At 56.0% G+C, this 17,148-nt stretch overlaps 1 protein-coding gene across 7 annotated transcripts in view; it reads right to left on the reverse strand.

Annotated features, from left to right (window-relative positions):
* Positions 1–17,148, reverse strand: part of CEP131 (centrosomal protein 131) — a 31,955-nt gene that overhangs the window by 5,855 nt on the left and 8,952 nt on the right. For all 7 annotated transcript variants that reach the window (XR_007514105.1, XR_007514104.1, XR_007514102.1 and 4 more), the window contains exons 3-20: positions 11,573–11,667; positions 11,041–11,155; positions 10,635–10,762; positions 8,930–9,043; positions 8,041–8,199; positions 7,321–7,438; positions 6,863–6,976; positions 6,613–6,763; positions 6,081–6,175; positions 5,450–5,620; positions 4,883–5,065; positions 4,316–4,441; positions 3,763–3,888; positions 3,142–3,258; positions 2,423–2,525; positions 1,147–1,348; positions 415–522; positions 218–335 (exon numbers count right to left, since the gene is read on the reverse strand). Coding sequence is in view for 1 of the 7 variants with exons in the window: in XM_049860305.1 (XP_049716262.1) it covers positions 218–335; positions 415–522; positions 1,147–1,348; positions 2,423–2,525; positions 3,142–3,258; positions 3,763–3,888; positions 4,316–4,441; positions 4,883–5,065; positions 5,450–5,620; positions 6,081–6,175; positions 6,613–6,763; positions 6,863–6,976; positions 7,321–7,438; positions 8,041–8,199; positions 8,930–9,043; positions 10,635–10,762; positions 11,041–11,155; positions 11,573–11,667 (2,343 nt within the window). In the remaining 6 variants the exon portion in view is untranslated. The remainder of the gene's footprint in view (positions 1–217; positions 336–414; positions 523–1,146; positions 1,349–2,422; positions 2,526–3,141; positions 3,259–3,762; positions 3,889–4,315; positions 4,442–4,882; positions 5,066–5,449; positions 5,621–6,080; positions 6,176–6,612; positions 6,764–6,862; positions 6,977–7,320; positions 7,439–8,040; positions 8,200–8,929; positions 9,044–10,634; positions 10,763–11,040; positions 11,156–11,572; positions 11,668–17,148) is intronic.

A 17,148-nucleotide genomic window follows, 5' to 3' on the forward strand; every position in this document is an offset into this window, starting at 1 on the left:
CCAGCCAACCCTCACAGCCTGCTGCCTGTGCAGGTTGAGGGTCTGCCGAGGGGCAGGGGCCTAGCAGGCGAAGGCGGAGCCCAGGGCAGACCCCGTACGTGTCCCCCTGCATAGTGCTCCAGGCTGTGACACCCTGGAGGCGATGGCAGCCTGGTGGTGTGCCCCGATATGCTGCCCGCCCCCCACCACAGTGCCTGGCAGAGGAAGTGTGGGGGACCTGGTGCCGGTGCTCCTGTTCCTTGGCTGCCTTGTCAAACTCGGCCCGCAAGGCCTGGCCCGCTGCGGCGCTGCTCTCTTCCAGCTGCTGCCTCAGCGCCTCCAGGTCGGCGCGCTGCCTGCGGGCCAGGGAGGTCAGTGTGGCAGGCCGCGGGCAGGCTCGCCTCACCACCCCACCCCACCCCACACACTGGGCACCTGGCTGCCTGCTGGCCCAGCCGCTCCCTCTCCTCAGCCACCTCGCCATACAGCCTACGCCGCTGCTGCTCCAGTACCCGCTGCTCCTGCTCCAGGTGCTGCTCGAACCTGCAGGGATGGCACTGGGACACTCATGGGGTGGGGACAGAGGTGAGGTGCCATTCCGGCCACTAAGAGAACCCACCACACACTCTTCTGCCCCACCTAGGCCTGACTTCACCTGGGCACTGACAACCGTGGCCCTGACAACCATGAAGTCTGACCAGAGCTACCACGCCTGCCACAGAAACCAGTGGGTACACAGCCTGCCCAGCACTGGTGCCGCGGAGCTGCAGGCACAGTGTGATCCAGATGCCGGAGTTACTGAAGAGGGCAGGGCCTCAGAGCCCCCAGCTGGCTGGGGCTGGATCACTGATCTACCTCCAGCGTTCTGCCCCCTCCCTAGCAGGCTTTACCCCAACACTTGACTCTCCACCAGGATGCTCCAGGTCTCCAGAAAATGCAGGCCCTTACCCGGAGGCTCCAGGCCTCCAGAAAACACAGGCCCTCACTCAGAGGCTCCAGGCCTCTAGAGAACGCAGGCCCTCACCCGGAGGCTCCAGACCTCTAGAAAATGCAGGCCCTTACCCAGAGGTTCCAGGCCTCTAGAAAACGTAGGTCCTCACCCGGAGGTTCCTGGCAAACTCCAGCCCTACGGCCACCCCTCCCACCGGCCGAGCAGGATGGACGCACCGCTGTTGGGCCAGCTGGCACTCCCGCTGCCCCAGCGCCTCCTTCTCACGCTCCAGGCGCTCCCGCAGCTCCTCAGCCTGGCGTTCGCAGCGCTGAGCGGCCCTCGCATCCACCTGCAGCAGCTCCGCCTCATGCAGGCTCTTCAGCTTCTTGACCTCCTGCTTGTGCTGAGCAATCAGCTTCTGGATCTCAGGCTCCAGGCCTGGGTGGCGGAGGGGGGATCCATGCTACAGAGGCTCAGCCTGGACCCTCGTCCTTACCTCCTGCTGTACCTCACCCCCTGCCCTTGCCCCGTGCTGCAGGGGCCTGGCCTGGACCCCCATCCTCGCCCCATGCTGCCCTGCACCTGGCCCCCCAGGACCCCCCTCCCTCACCCCATGCTATACCTGGCCTCCCTGCCCTTATCCCGTCCCCTGCCCTGGCCCCATACTGCAGAGGGCCTGGCCCTGGACCCCCTGCTCTTGCCCTGCAGTGCTGTCCCACCAGCGCACAAGGCCCCAACCTCCTCCATGAGCTCCAGCCCCGAGTACAGCCAAGTGGATGAGTGTGCAGGTAGACAGGACATGGCAGACTCTGTGGCCCAGCCATGGCCCCCTGACCCTGGAGGAGTGAGCCCCATGAGCCACCGTTGGGGGTTGGGGGATCCCAGGCTTCTTCCCCTGGGGCAGGCAGGCCGTGGTGCCCCCAGCCCCATCCTGTGCCTTGTTCTAATGTGAGACGGCAGTGACACTATCCTCTTGGAGGCCACTGGTGTCCCCTGAGCTCCCCCTGGGCTTGCTGCCCTGCAACCTCACGAGCTTGAGGTTGGCCCTGCAATGCCCAGGCCCCAGCCCACAGCCCCCTAGCCCCCACTGGCTTGTCCTGTGGGGCCAAGGCACCCAGCAGTCCCCACCCTCCCAGCCTGTTTCTCCATGAGCTGGACCCACACCTACTGGATGCTCGTCTGCTGCCAGACACGCCGGGAGAACTGACCTGCTTCCGCCCCTGCCTGGCCCCACCGGCCACCCCCAGCAAGTGGCTCTTCCCACTTGATGAATGAACCCTGCTCTGACTGATTAGGGGCTGGGACAGGCTGGACCACGGTAGCCAAGAGGGTCTGACTCCTTCACGGGGTGGGGGTTGGTGGTTGGTGGGTGTCTTCCTATACCACAAGTGTGACCAACAGCATGTCCTCTCTCTCCTGAGTTCGCCGGACCCATGGCCTCTGCCTTCCGCAGGCGAGGCCCATATCCTCTCCCTCCTGCACCGGGCCCACCAGTGCTGGGCCTGCCCCTACCCTTGACCGTGATCTCCTTAATCTTCTTGGTTTTCTCGTTGATCCACTTCTCACGGCGGACTTTCTCGGTGGTGCTCATCAGCTCTTTGAGCTTCTTGAGCTCCTGGGAGGGAGAAGACAGGAGAGTGGAAGGAATGACTTGGGAAGCCAGGAGAAAAGGTGAAACCACAGCCTCCACTCCCTCAACTTGGGGAGACTGGACTTCCGGGGCCACCTAGCAAAGTTGCAAGAGCATTCGGGCCCCCTGACGTGCACTTGGCACGTGGCCCATCCCCGCAGGAAACCCGTGAGTCCTGGGGTCAGCAGAGGGCCAGGCCCCCACACTGGGTGGCAGGACCGGGGCGGGGAGGGCTGTGCCTTTGGGAACAGCAGTCCTCAACCCTGACCCTCCACTACAGGCACTGGGGACTTTGAAAAGGCAGAGCCAGCCCACTCCCAGGGTCCTGGTCCTGGGGTCTAGGTGGGGCTCGGGCCAGTGCAGCCAGGCATGGGGAAGTGGGCCACAGGGAATCTCCCTGGCAGAGCAGGAGTTGGCTGGGTCCCTGACCGACCAAAGCCGGGAGGGAAGAGACGTGAGAGTGGGGGTGGACGCGAGGGTGAAGTAGGCGGGGGAAAACACAGCAAGGGGGATGCGGGGTGGGACGGGGAGGATGCCGAGTGGCAAGATGTGGGGCAGGAGCGTGGACTCCAGGCCAGGTGAGGAGGCGCTGGTGGCTCACCAGCTCATGCTGCGTCTGCATCTGGGCTGCCCTCTCTTTCCACCTGTGGTCCCCCTGCCGCAGCTTGGCCACCACAGCCTCACACTTCTCCCCCAGTGCCTTCTTGTCCTCGATCAGCTGTGAGCAGGAGGTGGGGGAGGGGGTGAAGCTGCTAAGATGAGGCCCCTCCCCGAAGAGACCCCCACTGCCAGGGGACCCTGGCTTCCAGCTTGCTGAGAGACCAGCACCCCACAGAAGACCTAGCCCTGACTCTGGGCCCTCGATGGTCTGTGGACAGACCGTGGGCTGCGGGGTGGGGGACAGGTGGGCAGGTGTGGGTGGGCGGTACAGGTATGCAAGTACAGGTGAGCAAGGGCAGGTGGGCAGGTGTGCAAGTAGTTGGGGGCACAGACAGACCTGCACCCTTCTTTAGGCCCTCAGCCCCCCAGAGGAGGGGGCCCTGAGAGTGCCTGGCCCAGGGGACATCAGAGAGCCCTGGTAGGGGTGGCGGCCACAGCTGACTCAACCTAGCGGGCCTAGGCAGGTTCTAGGTTGGGGCTCACCTGGTTGAGGGGAAACAAGTTCAGGTTTACCTGGTAGTGGGCACTCACCGGGTTAAGGGGGGCCAGGTACAGGACTCACCTGGTCGATGAAGGCCAGGTGCCGCCGGATGGTGGCTTCATAGTGCTCCTGCTGCTGCCGCAGCTGCCTGCTCAACTCCTTCTCTGCCTCTTTGACCTGCCGTGCCGTGAGGGCCCGCTGCTGTGCCTGTTGTGGGGGGACGTGCTGGGGTCTGCAGGGGCCAGCAGGGAAGGCCCCTCATCGTGGCCCAACCCCAGGGCTGGGTGACCCCCTGGGTGCTCCTGAGAGGGAAGAGGTGTAGCTCTGAGCCACGGTGGCCTGTGTCCTTCATCAAGAACCAGGTGGCGGTCGGCCTCGGGAGCAGGCTGGGGGTGGCAGCGTCTAAGGGTAGTGGACAGAGCCCCTGGGGGCACAGACCCCCTTCCCCACAGGGCTCATGTCCTCTTCCCATCACGGCTGCCTCCCCCACCCAGGGCATGGCTGTCCCCCATGCCCCAGTACCACCACAGGGTCAAGGGAAAACGCTCTCAGCCATCCCTCCACTGGGCAAAGGACTGCAGACCCTGCCCTGAGTTGCCCACACCACACGCCACGCCAGCAGCGCCCACACTACCAGCGCCCGCTGCAGGAGTGCCATGGCCTGCCGCTTCTCCTCCACCTCCAGCCGCAGCCGCATCACTCCCGTGGTCCCCGTGGACCCGCGCTCCAGGCTGGCCAGCTCTGCCTGAAGCACCAGCCCCTATGGAGGGCCACGCATCAGGCAGGACCACCACCACCAGGCCCCCCTGTGACAGCCAGGAGTGCCCGGGGCTCAAGGTCCCCCTGCTCACCCCTCACAGGTGCCCCCAATGCTCCCTCCCCAGCCGCCCCTCCCAGGGAAGCTGTGAACCCAGTCTAGGGGGACGCCCCGGGGAAGGCTGGGGCAAGGCACCGGGTGATACGGCACCGGGTGATATGGCCCCGAGTGACAAGGCAGTGGTGACAAGGCCACCTGGGGGGGTCATTCTTGTTCAGTGAGGGGGAATGGGCGTGGTCACCAGCCAGGTCATGCTGGCCTCTGACTTCTGGACACTGGACTCACTGCCCACACAGTGGCTTCTTGGCTGCCCTGCTTCACCCAGCACGGGGTCTCTGGGACATGAGAACTGACAGGACGCGTGAGGGGACCTGCCCAGCACACCTCCCACTGGGGGCCCGTGGCTGGCCACTCCCGCGCCGACGGCTCCATTTCGTCCAGGAAGCTCAGGATGCTGTGCAGCTTGGCCTCCGAGAGCAACGTCCCATTGTCAGGGGGGCCAGCAGGCGCGCTAAGCCGCCCCAGCTTCTCCAGGTTGTCTGCAGTCAGGGAGCTGGCGGCGTCCTCCTGCGGGTGACCAGCCTTCAGGGTGCCACGCAGGTGGGGAGGGCAGCAGGGACCCAGGCCGTCCCTCCAGGAGCTCCTCGGGGTTCCCAGGGGCTAGGGGGATGGCGCAGCCTGGCTCTGGAGGGGCCTCCCCAGTGCCCAGAGCCTAGTTGCATTGCCCACAGGTACCCCTGGCTGAGAGGAGTCACCCCATCCTGGTGGCCAGTCCCTCCTTGGGGTCATTTTGAATGTCCTAACCAGAAGGGACCTTGGACAGGAAAAGAGCTGGGTAGAAAAGGGACCAGCAGAGAAGGCAGATGTCCTGGTCATCAGGCCCCTGACCCCATGAAGGACCCACTAAAGCAGTACAGCACCCCTGCTCCCCGAGCACCCCACAGAGCTCACCTCATCGATCCAGGCATACTTCTCCTTGTGGTAGGCCTGGGGCTGGGGCAGTGGCTCAGGCTCTGCCTCCAGCAGCTGCAGGGTGTCCAGCAGCTCGCTGAGGGTCACCCTAGGCTTGGTGGGGCCCGCCACCTCCAGATGCTCACTGGCCACGTCCTGGGCGTGGGTGTCCTGCAGAAGGTGGGGAGAGGCCGGCAGGCTGTCAGTGGGCAAGTGGCCCTGCGTACGATGCCGAGCAGAGCCGGGAGGGGCCCGGGGCCTTGCTCTAGACACATACGTCTGCACCCTGTGGCCACGTGAACTGCGCCTCAAAGGACAGGACCTTCCCTCCCTGGGAGCACATCTAAGACCCTCCAGGAAAGACATGGGCCTGGGCCACCACCTGACCCCGAGCTCCCAGCTCCTCCTCCACAGACGAGGCTGCTAGTACCCCAGGCTTGGGCCGCGGGAGGCCCAGAGGGATCTCAAAGTGACCTGTGGAGTCCGCTCAGCAACACTGCAGCCCAGAACAGATCAGCTGGGCAGCTCAGCTGCTCAGTCTGAGTGACCCACTGCCAGGGGAGTGAGTATTGGTGGATTCTAGGCCACCCTGAAACTGGAGTCAGGCTGGGAAGAGGGGCTGCTGCAAGACCTGCGGGGTGACATCTGGAGAGGAGCGGGGTTCTGGAGACGGGTTGGAAGCTGGCTGGCCAGGCTGCTCGGGGCCTGCAGTGTGGGAGCTGGGCCCTGCAAAAAAGAACACAGCGTCACACCTTGAGGGCCACCTGGAGGACACGGCGCCCCCCACTGGAGGGTGACGTGTGGGCCCTGGGGAAGAGCCAGGCACAGCAGGAGGTGTCTCCCAGGTATGAGGTCGGGGCACTGGCTCTGAGCGTCCCCGCTGACTAGCACCTGAGGGTCACATCCAGCTCCAGAGCAAGTGGGCATGTGAGGAGGAGGAGGGCGCTGGGGGATATGCTCAACAGCAGGGGCCCTCCCTCTGTGGGGGAGACGCAGTGCAGGGCGCAGGGCAGGTCAGCTCGGGCCGCAGCCCTCCTGGAGGTGGGTGGGGACAGGGGAGGGCAGGGTGCAGGCTGGCTGGTGGTGTACCCATGGTGAGCGCAGGCAGCGGGGTGGCAGAGGGTGGGAGAAAGCCTGCATGGCGTGGCGTGGGCTATGCTCACCCACATTGTTGGCCTTGGCCTCGTGAGAGGCTGTGGACGCTGGTGTCAGGGGGAGCTCCTGGGCAGGCCTGGGCTTCCCCATCCCTCGGGGCTCCTGCAGTGGCCTGGCCTCAGCCTCAGCAGACTTCTGGGCATGGCTCTGCTGCAGTTCCTGGAAGGAGGGTTCTCTGAGCAGCTGCCCAGTGTGGAAGAGGGCCGCCAGGGGAGGAGTAGGCAGGGGTGTCCCTGGGGACCCGCAGGCCCCCAGCACCTGGATGGCCACCCGCCTGGCTTGGCGCGCCTTCTCCTCTCGGGCTCTCCTCCTGGCGGCCACCTTCTGCTGGTGCAGCTCCAGGATGTTCCCCTCTGCCTGCCGCTGTCGCTGCTGCAGAAGAAGCAAAGCTGCAGCAGGTCCGCTGGGCCCAGACCTGGGTCTTCAGACAACGCCCGAGGCCCCCAGAGTCTGTGGAGTCCACTGGGGAGGTGACCACCACTGGGGCCCCAAACATGCCCCAGTGAGGCCCACATGAGGACAACCTCCAAGTCTTCTCCTGGGACCCACTGAGGACCACCGCCCGGCCGAGTAGACTCTGGGCCCACAGATGAGTGTCCACATTCTGGGACACAACGGCTTCTATCAGTTGTCCTGGTCTCTGCCCGCACATGGCCCAGCCTGGGCTTCTGAGGCCCCACCCCCGGGCTGAGCCTGGGCTGGGCCCCCACGCTGACCTCTCGCTTGGATGCCAGCAGATGCTCCAGGCTGGCCGCTCCAGCTCGGCGCCGCTGCACCTGCTGGCGGTACCAGGACTGGATGGTGATGGCGGCCTGGTTCACCTGGTGAATGAACCTGTGGGAAAGCGGGCTCAGCGGCGGGCAGCGCTCTCTTCCACAGCCCCACAGCCCAGCCCCACAGAGGGGAGCTGCTGCTGCACACACCACCGGCCCAGCAGAACCAGCGCCACCAGGAGTCCCCAGGAGGAAGGAAAGTGCCATCCGCACAGGGTGCTCATGCGGCTTTACTCAGAACCGACCAGGCTGGACATGCCTAGATGTCCACCAGCTGGGAATGAGCGGGCAGCCCACCCAGTGGATGCCACTCATGGACAGAAAGGGGCCAGCTGGGCGCTTTTCTGGTCAGGAGTCCTTGGTAGTGCACATGGTGAATGCACTCAGCTGCTAACCAAAAGGTTGGAGGTTTGAGTGCACCAAGAGGTGCCTGTGAAGAAAGGGCTGGCACTCTACTTCCGAAAACTCAGCCACTGAAAACCCTGTGGAGCACAGTGCTACTCTGATACACGTGGGGTGTTCGTAAGTCAGAATCAACTCGCCAGCAACTCGTTTTATTCATCGTTGGGGTCTTTGGCCCCTCCTCCTGCCCTTGCCCCCCCCAGCCCTGTCCCCATGCTCTGAACTCCAGCCCTCCGTGTCCCCTGCCCAGAGCCCAGTCACCTCTCAGCCTCCTCCTCCGTCACCTCCTTCCTCCTGTACAGCCCCCCGGCGCCCCTGGCATTGTTCCCAGCCACGTGGCTGCTGCTAGAGATGCTCTCCTGGGGCTTCCTGAAGCTGCTGCCCTCGGCACCCTCAGTGGTGGCTGCCTTGATGATGTTGCTGACAGACACACAGACACGGGGTCACACTTACGGACCTGTCTCACCACCCCACAGAATGATCAGGCTCATCTGAGCTGCTCTAAGCCAGGGAGGCACCCAGGCAGACAGCACCCGGAGGGCACTCAGCGTGCCCTGTGAGGGCCACTGTGATCTGTGGGTTGCAGGGCCACTGACACCCCAACAGGTCCCATCTGTGGGCACCCTGAGTGAGGGAGCTCTTCAAATTTGAAAAAACAAAGAGTTCCTCAGAGTCACAGGATTCCAGAGTGGGACCATGACTCGGGGGTCCCGTGGGCATCCTTGGCTCTCGGTGGGACATACTCGACGGTCCTCTAACAGGCTTACCGTGCTGTGGCCCACAGCCCCTCCCAGCTCGAGACTCAGCCAGCAGCCCGGGCGCTGGCGCCATGACCCCAATCTCAGCTCTGCACTGGAGTAGGGCTGCCCCTGGGGCACAGGACAGAGGGGAGGGGTGCCACATGCGGGTGAGCCCCCACCCCCAGCCTGGTCTATTTCCTCTCCCTCAGGAAGCCACCACTCCAGGACAAGAGGGATAGTACTGTGGGCAGGAGTCCTGAACACCAGGCCTGCGTCCTGGTGTCTACAGGCGTGTGCACACAGGCACCGGGCCCTGGTCCGGGTGTCTACAGGAGTGTGCACACATGCGCTGGGCTCAGGTCAGAGCCAGGCCATGGACGGGCCCCCTGGACGCAGGCGGCAGGCCTTACTTGAGGGAGGGGGGCGTCTGGTTGGAGCTCTTGGGCGGGGGCGCCTTTTCCATGGGCGGGCAGTGGTTGTGCACCATGGTGGTGACACAGTTGCCCACAGCTCCCTTGTTGCTCCTGCCAAGAGACAAGCAGCAGCTCAGCTTTGAGGGGTGGGCACTGGAGCCCAAGTCACGTCGGGCAGGCGCCAGGTGGTTGTGGACGAAGAAGTAGCCTACAGTGGCTGCTCCTGGGAGCAGGACTGGGCTGGGGAGGGAAGGGGCAGCAGGTTTGCTCCTTTGGTTATCAGCTTGTAGTGCTGTCGACTTGTTAGCTGTGTGCAGGTGTTGCTCTGATAAAAACACAAATTTTAATTTTAATTCTCACACTAAAAGCAGGAATCCTTGGTGCTCGCAGGTGCAGACTCCCTCTCCCTCAGAGACTGTGGCTTTGAGAGGCAGCTTCCCCTGTGGGAAAGTTCTTTCTTCAAGATGCAAAGCATAAGGTCGCACCTTCTCGCCCTGTCCCCAGCTTCCTGGAGCAGGAGGACAAGCTGTGCTCATGGCTCAGGGCACTTGTGCTAGGTCTGCTTTCACCTTGGCCCCCGCAGGCCCCTCTAACCACGCTGACACAAGCTCAGCCATGGGCCCGTCAGGTGGGCCACGGGCCACGCCCTCCCCTGCCGGACGAGCTTTGGCCCTTGTGTCCTGGGTGAGCGGCCTCAGGGCTCTGCCCCACACAGCCCTGACGAGAAGCCTACTCACTGCACCTCCTGGCAGAGCCTGAGAAGCAGCTTGGGACCCCAAGTGCCACCTCCCCTCCAGAGACACCAGAGTCTGGGTCTGGAAGCTCCAGAAACTCCCATGAGCCTCCAAAGTGACCTGTGTCACCTCACAAGCTCCCCCGCCCCACACCTGAAACTTCAAGACCAAAGATGAGAGACTCAGGCCTCTGGAGGGAAAGGCTGGGGATGATGAGAGGAGGCCTGGGGGTCATCATCTGAGCCCCCCAGGCCAGAGGTCAGTTCCAGGAAGAGTCCACCCATCCTCAAACAGCGGCTCAGTCTCTGTGCAAGACACCTTGTCATGGATTGAATTGTGTCCCCCCAAAATGTCTGTCAACTTGGCTAAGCTGTGATTCCCAGTATTGTGTGGTTGTCTACCATTTTGTGATCTGATGTGATTTTCCTACGTGTTGTAAATCCTACCTCTATGATGTCAGTAAGGCAGGATTAGAAGCAGTTATGTTAATGAGGCAGGACTCAATCTACAGGATTAGGTTGTATCTTGAGTCAATCTTTTTTTGAGATATAAAAGAAAGTATCGAGCAGAAAAGAGAGGGACCCCATGCCACCAAGAAAGAAGCGCCGGGAGTGAAGTGCGTCCTTTGGACCTGCTGTCCTTGTGCTGAAAATCTCCTAGACCAGGGGAAGACTGACGACAAGGACGTTCCCCTAGAGCCAACAGAGAAACCCTTCCCCTAGAGCTGGTGCCCTGAATTCAGACTTCCAGCCTCCAAAACTGTCAGGGAATAAGTTTCTGCTTGTTAAAGCCATCCATTTGTGGTGTTTCTGTTACAGCAGCACTGGAAAACTAAGACATTCCACCTGGTCCCTCCTCCCTTTTCCTTGGGTAAAGAAAGCCACTCATTCATTCATTCATACACTCCAAACACTCTGGCTGGCCAGGAACCAGGCAAACACAGTCCCTGCCCCAGACATCAGCCGTACCTGTTGTTGGCAGTGAAGCTGGGAGCCAGCTTCACAGTGCACTCCCTCCTCCGCAGGCTAGCTGGTGAGTCGGGGGCACCGGAGCTCCAAGTGCCAGGTGGCAGGGTAAGCTCTTGGGGCTGGTCATCCTGTGCACACACGAGGCCACTCAGCCCCTAGCCCTGCCGCGCGTTTCACCCTTTTCTGCCACTCACACCTCACCCACAACACAGGACGGGTGCCCAGCTTTCCACACCCGAGGTGGGGAGGATGGCCCCAGGGGCCAGAAAGTTCTTTCATTCTCCTGACACTGCATGTTACAGTGACACTTCCACCACTGGCCCCGGCATTCTGTTACGGAAGCAGGGAGAGGAGCGTGGAGATCGCCCCCTTTGCCCCCAGTCCCGGCTTGGCCTCCAGGGCTTACCAGGACATTCCATGCAGCCCCCTTCTTGCTCGGGGTGCTGCCCAAGCTGGCCAGCCTCTTTCTCCCCATGGTGCTGCTCTCAAAGAGTGCCAGGAAGTCAGGGGGCTCCACCATCCTGTGCCCAAAGAGGACAGCAAGCAGAGTGAGCAGACAGCCCAGAGGAGCTGGTTCCCAGCTCTGCTCTGACGGCCATGCCTGGCAAAGGACCCCAGCAGAGTTCCCCAAGGCTCACTGGCCACAGACACGTGGGAGCCACATGCTTCAAACAGGGGTCACCTGCTGCCACCACCCTCTTTCCCTGTTGACAAAGAGCCGTGGGGGCCTAGCAGCTCAGAGTGGAGGAAAAAGCCCAGCTGGACGGCCTGAGTCCAGACCCACCAACCACTGACCACGGACCCAGGACATGCCTCACCCCATTTCTGAAACTGAGAGGGGGCGAGAGGGCCTGCCGCACCTGAGCAGGGCAAGGTCTACCTGAGGGGGCCTGGGTACCTGAGGGGGCTAGGAGCTACCTAAGAGGGAGGAAGGTTACCTGAGGGTGGCGGCCCACGGCTGGTTGACTTGTGTGGCACTATTAGATCTTCGAAGGTTGTTGATAGCACGGGAGCCCCTGGGCCCTGTGGCCTCCTGCAAAAAGGGGGGCACAACCAATGAAGTGGCAAAGGTACCCGACCCTCTCCATCACCCAGGCCAGGCCCAGAAGTAGCAGGTCTAGAGGAAGGCAGTGGGCCTAGTAAGAAGACTTCTCCTGGGTCACGGACCTTTAAGCAAAAACAAGTAGCCCAACCAACATAAAACAGAAAGCAAAACCAGGAAACCAGTTGTCTTGACCAAACCAATGCCTCCTGAACCTCTTTTCTTTTTGGTGGTTTCACTGATAGTATTCAAATCTCCCCACATAAAGCTCTCCAGCCCATATTCTTAAACACACCTTTAATTTTCTTAGAGCCCTGGTGGCGCAGTGGTTAAGAGCTATGGGGAGCTAGAGCTGCTAACCAAAAAGGTTGGCAGTTCAAATCCACCAGCTGCACCTTGGAAATCCTATAGGACAGTTCTACTCTGTCCTGTAGGATCACTATGAGTTAGAATCAACTCAACAGCAACAGGGTTTGGTTTGGTTTTTTAAATTTTCTTAACATGTAATTATTTTCTGATTTATGGAAGTTTTCTGAAATTTTGAGAAACACAGAAAAGCATAAATAAGGAAATAAAACCCATCTATAACTCCAAAAATAACCACTGCTGACACTGTTTTCTACCTTTTCCATTTTTCCCCACGCCGATGGATATGCTTATATGTGGAGTCACACCACAGACACCGAGCAATCTGTTATGATTCCTTCCCCCACGTCGCTCAATAGTCTCCCCAAGCGGTAAAACAAACAGCAAGTGCACGCAGGGAAGGTCAGCTTGGCAGCAGTGTGGCTGGGCAATGGAGGCCAGGTGAGACACGGCAAGGTCCACAGGAGAGAATCTGACACGCATGTGAGCATGCACACTTTCCTAGGGAAGGGCTCACAGCTTTCTCACACTTTCCAGAAAAGGCAACAAATCATAAACTGGTTCCAGGAAGTGGTGTTCAAGCCACCTAATGCTCACTACAGAAAGCAACGGACCAACTCCCCCAAAATGATATAGATTCAACGCGATCCCTTATCAAAATTCCAGCTGGCCGTTTTGCAGAAATTAACAAGCTGATCCTAAAATGTATACGGAAATGCAAAGATCTAGGCTAGCCAAAAGAACTTAGAAAAAGAAGAAGAAAGTTGGAAAACTGACACTTCCTGATTCCAAGTCTTACAATAAAACTATAGCAACCAAGATTAAGTAATGTTAGCTTAAGGATAGACATGTAGCTCAATCGCACAGAAGAGAATCCAAAAATAAACCCTCACGTTTACAGTCTATATATATTCCCAACCAAGGCACTAAGGCAGTTCAATGGAGAAGAGACAGTGATGCTGGGACAACTGGATGTCCACATGCAAACAAGTGAGCCAGAACCCCTACCTCACACCACATGCATACAAGTGAACCAGAACCCCTACCATGTACCGTAACAAAAACTAACTCACAATGGTTCATAGACCTAGATATGAGAGCTAAAACTGTAAGACTTCTAGAAGAAAACATAGGAGAAAATCTTTAAGACTTTGGGTTAGGGAAAGGTTTCTTAGACACGACATCAAAAGCAAAATCCATAAAAGAAAAAATTGATAAACTGGATTTCATCAAAATTAAAAATTTTTGTTCTTCAAAAGACGCCATTTAGAAAATAAAAAGGTAAGCCACAGACTAGCAGAAAATATTAATATTTGCAGACCACATACCTGGTAAAGTATTATATCCAGGATATATAAAGAACTCTTACAATGAAAAAATAAGACAACTCAATTTTTTTTAAATAGGCAAAAAATCTGAATAGATAGTTCTCCAGAGAAGATAATATAAATGACCAAGAAGCATATGAAACTATGTTCAACATCATTAGTCATTGTTGTTGTTAGGTGCAGTCCAGTTGGTTCCGACTCATAGCAACCCTAAGTACTACAGAGCAAAACACTGCCTGGTCCTGCAGCATACTCAAAATCATTGTTATGCTTAAGCCCACTGTTGCAGCCACTGTGTCAATCCATCTTGCTGAGGATCTTCCTCTTTTACGCTGACCCTGTACTTTACCAAGCATGATGTTCTTCTCCAGGGACTGATCCCTCCTAACAACATGTCCAAAGTATGTAAGATGTAGTCTCGTCATCCTTGCTTCTAAGAAGCCTTCTGGTTGTACTTCTTCCAAGATTTGTTCATTCTTTTCGCAGTCCATGGTATATTCAACATTCTTCTCCTACACCACAATTCAGAGGCGTCAATTCATTTTCGGTCTTCTGTATTCATTCTCCAGCTTTCATGTGCATAAGATGCAATTGAAAATACCATGGCTTGGGTCAGGTGCACCTTAGTCTTCAAGGTGACAACACTGCTTTCTAACACTCTAAAGAGGTCCTTTGCAGCAGATTTGCCCAATGCAATGTGTCTTTTGACTCGTTGACTGCTGCTTCCGTGGGTGTTGATTGTGGATCCAAGTAAAATGATATCCTTGACAACTTCAATCTTTTCTCCGTTTATCATGATGTTGCTTTTTGGTCCAGTAGTGAGGATTTCTGTTTTCTTTATGTTGAAGGGTAATCCATACTGAAGGCTGTGGTCTTTGATCTTCATTAGTAAGTGCTTCAAGTCCTCTTCACTTTCAGCAAGCAAGGTTGTGTCATCTGATGCCCCATTCTTCATATAGGTCAGCTTCTAGGATTATTTGCTCAGCATGCAGATTGAATAGGTATGGTGAAAGGATACAACCCTGACACACACCTTTCCTTACTTTAAAACACTCAGTATCCCCTTGTTCTGTCCAAACAACTGCCTCTTGATCTATGTATCACGAGCACAATTAAGTATTCTGGAATTCCCATTCTTTGTAATGTTATCCATAATGTGTTATGATCCACACAGCCGAATGCCTCTGCATAATCAATAAAACACAGGTAAACATCCTTCTGGTATTCTCTGCTTTCAGCTCAGATCCATCTGACATCAGCAATGATACCCCTGGTTCCAGGTCCTCTTCTGATTCCTCCCTGAATTTCTGGCAGTTCCCTGTTGATATACTGCTGCAGCCATTTTTGAATGATCTTCAGCAAAATTTTGCTTGTGTGTGATATTAATGATATCGTTTGATAGTTTCTGCATTCAGTTGGATCACCCTTCTTGGGAATAGGCATAAATATGGATTGCTTCCATTTGGTTGACCAGATAGCTGTCTCACAAATTTCTCGGCATAGATGAGTGAGCAGTTCCAGTTCTGCCCCCATATGTTGAAACACCTCAGTTGATATTTTGTCAATTCCTGGAGCCTTGTTTTTCGCCAATGCCTTCAGTGTAGCTTGAACTTCTTCCTTCAGTACCATCGGTTCCTGATCATATGCCACCTCTTGAAATGGTTGAACGTTGACCAACTCTTTTTGGTATAATGACTCTGTGTATTCCTTCCATCTTCTTTTGATGCTTCTTGTGTCAGTTCATATTTTTCCCAAAGAATCCTTCAACATTGCCACTTGAGCCTTGTATTTTTCTTCAGTTCTTTCAGCTTGAGAAATGCTGAGCGTGTTCTTCCTTTTTGGTTTTCTATCTCCAGCTCTTTGCACATGTCATTATAATACTTTGTCTTCTCGAGCCACCCTTTGAAATCTTCTGTTCAGTTTTTACTTTGTCATTTCTTCCTTTTGCTTTAGCTGCTCAACTTTCAACAGCAAGTTTCAGAGTCTCTTCTGACATCCATTTTGGTCTTTTCTTTCTTTCTTTTTAATGATCTCTTGTTTCTTTCATATATGATGTCCTTGATGTCATTCAACAACTCGTCTGGTCTTCGGTCATTAGTGTTCAACACGACAAATCTATTCTTAAGATGGTCTCTAAATTCAGCTGGGATATACTCAGGGTTGTACTTTGGCTCTCATTGACTAGTTCTAATTTTCTTCTGTTTCATCTTGAACTTGTACACGAGCAATTGATGGTCTGATCCACAGCCTGGCCCTGGCCTGGTTCTGACTGATGATACAGAGCTGTCCCATCATCTCTTCCCACAGGTGTAGTCGATTTGATTCCTGTGTATTCCATCTGGTGAGGTCCATGTGTACAGTCACTGTTTACATTGGTGAAAAAGGTATCCGCAATGAAGAAGACGTTGATCTTGCAAAATTCTATCATGTGATCTCCAGCATCATTTCTATCACCAAGGCCGTATTTTCCAACTACCGATCCTTCCTCTTTGCTACCAACTTTGGCATTCCAAATCAAACACCAGTAATTATCAATGCATCCTGATTGCATGTTCGATCAATTTCAGACTGCAGAAGCTGGTAAAAAAAACCTCATTTTCTTCATCTTTGGCCTTAGTGGTTGGTGCATAAATCTGAATAATAGTCATATTACCTGGTATTCCTTATAGGCATATGGATATCATCTATCACTGACAGAAATGTACTTCAGGATAGATCCTCAGATTTTTTTTTTTTAATTAATTTTTATTGTGCTTTAAGTGAAAGTTTACAAATCAGGTCAGTCTCTCATATAAAAAATCACATACACCTTGCTATACACTCCTAATTGCTCTCCCCCTAATGACAAAGCACAGTTCTTGCCTCCACTCTCCCTCCTCGTGTCCATTCGGGTAGCTTCTGGCCCCCTCTGCCCTCTCATCTCCCTTCAGACAGGAGATGCCAACATAGTTTTATGTGTCTACTTGATCCAAGAAGCTTGTTCTTCACCAGTATCATTTTCATCACATATGCCAGTCCAATCCCTGTCTGAAAGGTTGGTTTTGGGAATGGTTCCTGTCTTGGGCTAAAAGAAGGTCTGGAGACCATGGCCTCCAGGGTCCTTCTAGTCTCAGTCTGACCATTAAGTCTGGTCTTTTCATGAGAATGTGGGGTCTGCACCCCACTGCTCTCCCGCCCCTCAGGGGTTCTCTGTTGTGTTCCCTGTCAGGGCAGTCATCAGTTGTGGCCAGGCACCATCTAGTTCTTCTGGTCTCAGGTGGATGTAGTTTCTGGCTTATGTGGTCCTTTCTGTCTCTTAGGCTCCTAATTACCTTGTCTTTGGTGTTCTTCTTTCTTCCTTGCTCCATGTGGGTTGAGACCAATTGATGCATCTTAGATGGCCACTTGGTGGCATTTAAGACCCCAGACACCACTCTCCAAAGTGGGATGCAAAATGTTTTCTTAATAAATTGTATTATGCCAATTGACTTAGATGTCCCCTGAAACCATGGTCCTCAAACCCCTGCCCCTGCTACGCTGGCCTTTGAAGCATTCAGTTTATTTAGGGAACTTCTTTGCTTTTGGTTTAGTCCAGTTGTGTTGACCCCTCCTGTATTGTGTATTGTCTTTCCCTTCACCTAAAATAGAACTTATCTACTATTTAATTAGTAAATACTTCTCTCCCTCCCTCCCCCCTCTCATAACCATCAAAGAATATCTTCTTCTCTGTTTAAACTATTTCCCCAGTTCTTGTAACAGTGGTCTTATACAATATTTGTCCTTTTGCAACTGACTAATT

Source organism: Elephas maximus, chromosome 19 (genome assembly GCF_024166365.1).
Source record: "Elephas maximus indicus isolate mEleMax1 chromosome 19, mEleMax1 primary haplotype, whole genome shotgun sequence".
NCBI lineage: Eukaryota > Metazoa > Chordata > Mammalia > Proboscidea > Elephantidae > Elephas > Elephas maximus.